The 3,959-nt window shown below is 40.5% G+C and overlaps 1 protein-coding gene across 1 annotated transcript; it reads left to right on the top strand.

Moving 5' to 3' along the window:
- Window positions 1-1,338: 1,338 nt before the first annotated feature.
- On the top strand, window positions 1,339-2,904 carry rasd4 (rasd family member 4). The gene has a single exon (XM_036590589.1). It carries the CDS (start codon window positions 1,565-1,567, stop codon window positions 2,189-2,191), a length of 627 nt encoding a protein of 208 aa, XP_036446482.1. The 5' UTR covers window positions 1,339-1,564; the 3' UTR covers window positions 2,192-2,904.
- Window positions 2,905-3,959: the final 1,055 nt, after the last annotated feature.

Below are 3,959 nucleotides of genomic sequence, written 5' to 3' on the forward strand. Positions count from 1 at the left end.
ACAACAGATGGCTACTAGATCACCTTTATGACTGCACCCCTGCTATTAGCATATTTTAAATGTATATACACTTAAGTTCAAGGGTATTAATGAGTGTATAGTGTATCAGTTTGTACATTATTTTGTCTTTGTATGGATCTGTGTATTTCCTACAAAGCACCTGGAGTTCCTGGAGCAAGTGCTTTAAAGAGTTTTAACTCTCAAGAACTAAAACTGTGAAAAAGTTTGTATAAAAACTTTGTATAAGACCTTCTGGCCTATGTTTCTGACATATAACCAGTGCTCTACAGAGAGAACCAAGGTTTGTGAGCCGTATTCAGATACAGAAGAAACAGGAAAAATAGATATGCACATGCAAAAGCAATAGGAAGAACAATACTACTAGTCTCTTTCACACAGTGATGCTGATTAAAGGCAAAGACAGGAACTGCAAGAATGAAAAAGGCTTTCAATGTTTTATACTCTCAAATGCATAATCTTCACATACCTCACTTAAAATGCAGCAGAAACTTCTTTCTAAATACTGACCGAAAACTGACAGAATGGTAATGCGATGAGCACTACATAGGTTTCCATAGGGCTCATTGAAATTACATGACACAGTAAAGATCTGTGCAGTAATCTCGCATGTATGCATATAGTATGCCACACATGTAGTGTCATGGCTAAATATAATCTATTCTGCTCTCACAGCAACAGCTCTCATTTGTAAGCGGCATCTAATCCTCAACAGCTCGGTAAGGATTTCATGCATTTAAATGAGCTGAATAAAATATGTGTTAGTGAATTGTCAGTGTCTAACCTCTTTTTTTAAGGTTTCTAACCACACTAATTTGTGTAGAGAGAACAATTCCATTTAGATGATCTTTTTAAGATCTTAACAATATGCAACAGTGAGCCATTTACCATTTAAACAGTGCTTTAAGGCACAAGAAAGAGTCATTACTGTCATTATAGACTATCTAGAAAGCCAGACATAAAAACTAAATATAGAAGAAAACTATTTTATATCTCTAAATCTATAATTGTAAAATGAACAGAAAAGCCCATCAATAATAAAACGGTACACTGCTTCGCTCAGTACAGTGACAGATCTTTACTCGGAATATACAGAATCCAAAGCACAAAACACATCCACAGCTATGCAACCTCTTATCTGAGGATATCATAACATTTCTCATCTGCATGTTCCTTTTCCATTGGTCACAGAGTTAACAATAAGGGATGCTGCTTCAATACGATTGGCTGAGAGCTCGGAGGGGGGGCCTGCAACCTCTGTGATTGAGAAAATCTATAAATAGGACATGCAGGCGCTCACGAAACAGAAGCACCTGTCAGCTGTGCAGCATGCACTACTACAGCTTCTCAATGCCTGTTCACATGCTCTGAGGCAAGTGTTTATCTAGCATTCTCTGCAAAAATACCTAACCATTTTCTGAGGAGCTCCAGAGGCTTGTGGCTGAACGCTTGCCAATGTCAATTTCTGCAAACTTTGTTGAGGTTGTGATTTAAAAAAAAAAGTTTCATCAGGTTCATTGGGATAAGAAACAAGTCAGAGGAGAACATGTCCCTGGACGTGAAGGAGAAGACAGAGGTACGCCTGGTGTTCATGGGAGCAGCAGGCGTGGGGAAAACGGCTCTGATCCAGCGCTTCCTACAGGACAGCTTCGAGCCCAAGCACCGGCGTACAGTGGAGGAGCTTCACAGCAAGGAGTATGAGGTGGGTGGCATCAAGGTGACCATTCACATCATGGACACCAGCGGCAGCTACTCCTTCCCAGCCATGCGCAAGCTCTCTATCCAGAACGGGGATGCTTTCGCCCTTGTGTATTCAGTGGACGACCCAGAGTCGCTGGACGCCGTCAAGAGCCTGCGGGAGGAGATCCTGGAGATCAAGGAGGACAAGTTTACGCCCATTGTGGTGGTGGGCAACAAGACAGACCGGCAGGGCGAGCGCCGGGTGTCAGCTGAAGACGTGCTTGCCACGGTCGAGCTGGACTGGAACCACTGCTTTCTGGAAGCCTCGGCCAAAGAGAACGACAACGTGCTGCAGGTGTTCCGCGAGCTTCTCCAGCAAGCCAACCTGCCCAGTCGTCTGAGCCCCGCCCTCTGCCGTCGTAGAGAGACGTTCCCCAAGAATATCGGAGCACGACCGCCAATGAACAAGACCAACAGCTGCACTGTCTCCTAAAACAGGCAGGGAAGAAGCTGTGTGGGGACAGGGGGGCGAGAGGGGAGGAGGAGAGTCTGTACAAAGCCCTATGGCAGCGGAGAGAAAAGGCAATTAAGCTAAAAAAAAAAATAATAATAATAATAAGCTTGTTAAACTGCACACTCCTCACAATCTGTGGAACCTTCCAAACTCAGCATCACTGTCATCATCCCAGTATTGACAACAGCAAAGGTTTTAAAGACACTGACTGCTGATAAGGGGAGGAAAAAGGAGGAAAAGACAATGATTAGCTTTTACTCTGTGAGAAAATGCAGGAACTTTTGAAGACACTTGCTGGACATGCTGAATGTTGTGACAGTTTTCAAGTTGCATTAAGCTTGTGAAGCTCTGATGCAAGATCAATGTAAAGTGTCAAGCTGATGCAGTTGTGCCAAGTCTGAATGGTGTACAAGTCTTTCAAAAAAGTATTCTGATTATGTAAGTTATGTAGGCTGTAGCATAAACTAGCCTAAATGTACAATTCTCCTAATAGTCAACTGTATGAAGTTTGCATTGGTTTACAAGTAATTGCAACAAAGCTCTGAGCCATGGTGTTTTTAAGTTTTATCTCATTTCTCAGTACCATGCTTGTCACCATACACATGCACTTTCGATATTCTATAGACATCTTATGTTGCACATTTTTTATGTTTTGTTACTCTATCAACAAATAAATATTTAAAATGCTCAAACTGATTGTGGAATCAATGGAACTTTCCTGTAGAAAAAAACAAAGTGACCAACATTACTATTCTAAACAAACAGGCATGTTTATTGTTATTTATTACCTCAATAAAATCTATTCATGCTCACTGATGTCACCAAATGAAAACAGGTAGATGAAACAGGGGTGGCTCATATGGGGAAAAACAATAAAAGCACATTAGTGTAAAAAAGAAAATGTGGGTACAATGACTTTATTTTTATAAGTTTCACTTGCTGCACTGTAAGAAATCCAATTCAATGGGATATATGTTCTTTTTGTAATGACCACACTGTTCTTTAAGACTCATATTAACAATATGCTCAGTAAAGCATATCGTGATGTAATACGACAATTTTTCAAAATAACAGTAAACACTGTCACATTGCCCTTCCCTAAGGTGAACCCTTAACAGTCACACTCTGTGAGCTCAGGGCAAGTTTCCACATAACAAATCACATTTAAAGACTTGTAATGCATTATACAAAAATATGCATAAATCAATCCTACCAAGACATTCCTGCTATCCATTTCAATCAGAGAAAATCTCTATTCTTAAGTTGTATCTGCATAAAATCAATGGTGTGAAAGGATCATCCAGCAGCCTACTGCCCTCTAGTGGTAACTAACGCTGCTTGCATCTCCTCATCTTACACTACCCAAACAAGAGTGCAATTGTTACAAGCAAGTCAAAGCAGAAATACAGTGATAGGGAAGCTCACGCTTTGTTAATCAAATGCCTACTTTCTCTTCTCCTCCTCTTACGGGATGTCAGCTAGTTCCCAATGCCCCTTTCAGTGAATGGCCTTTTGAATGTGAATATCTGCCAGGGGATTTTCTATTGAAACTGATATTCCGGGCGAAAGAAAGAGGTCAGTAAATCACTTAATAATATTAAATATATTCACCCACATATGTAGGTCAATTCAGTTACACCATATTATTAGACAAACACTTCAAATTTACAGTATCCCTTTATTTGTTATGCAAACATACCTGCTGAAACCAGTTCCCCTAGTAACAGCAAAATACAGAGCTATTTTC

This window comes from Colossoma macropomum, unplaced genomic scaffold, assembly GCF_904425465.1.
Source record: "Colossoma macropomum unplaced genomic scaffold, Colossoma_macropomum, whole genome shotgun sequence".
Taxonomy (NCBI): Eukaryota; Metazoa; Chordata; class Actinopteri; order Characiformes; family Serrasalmidae; genus Colossoma; species Colossoma macropomum.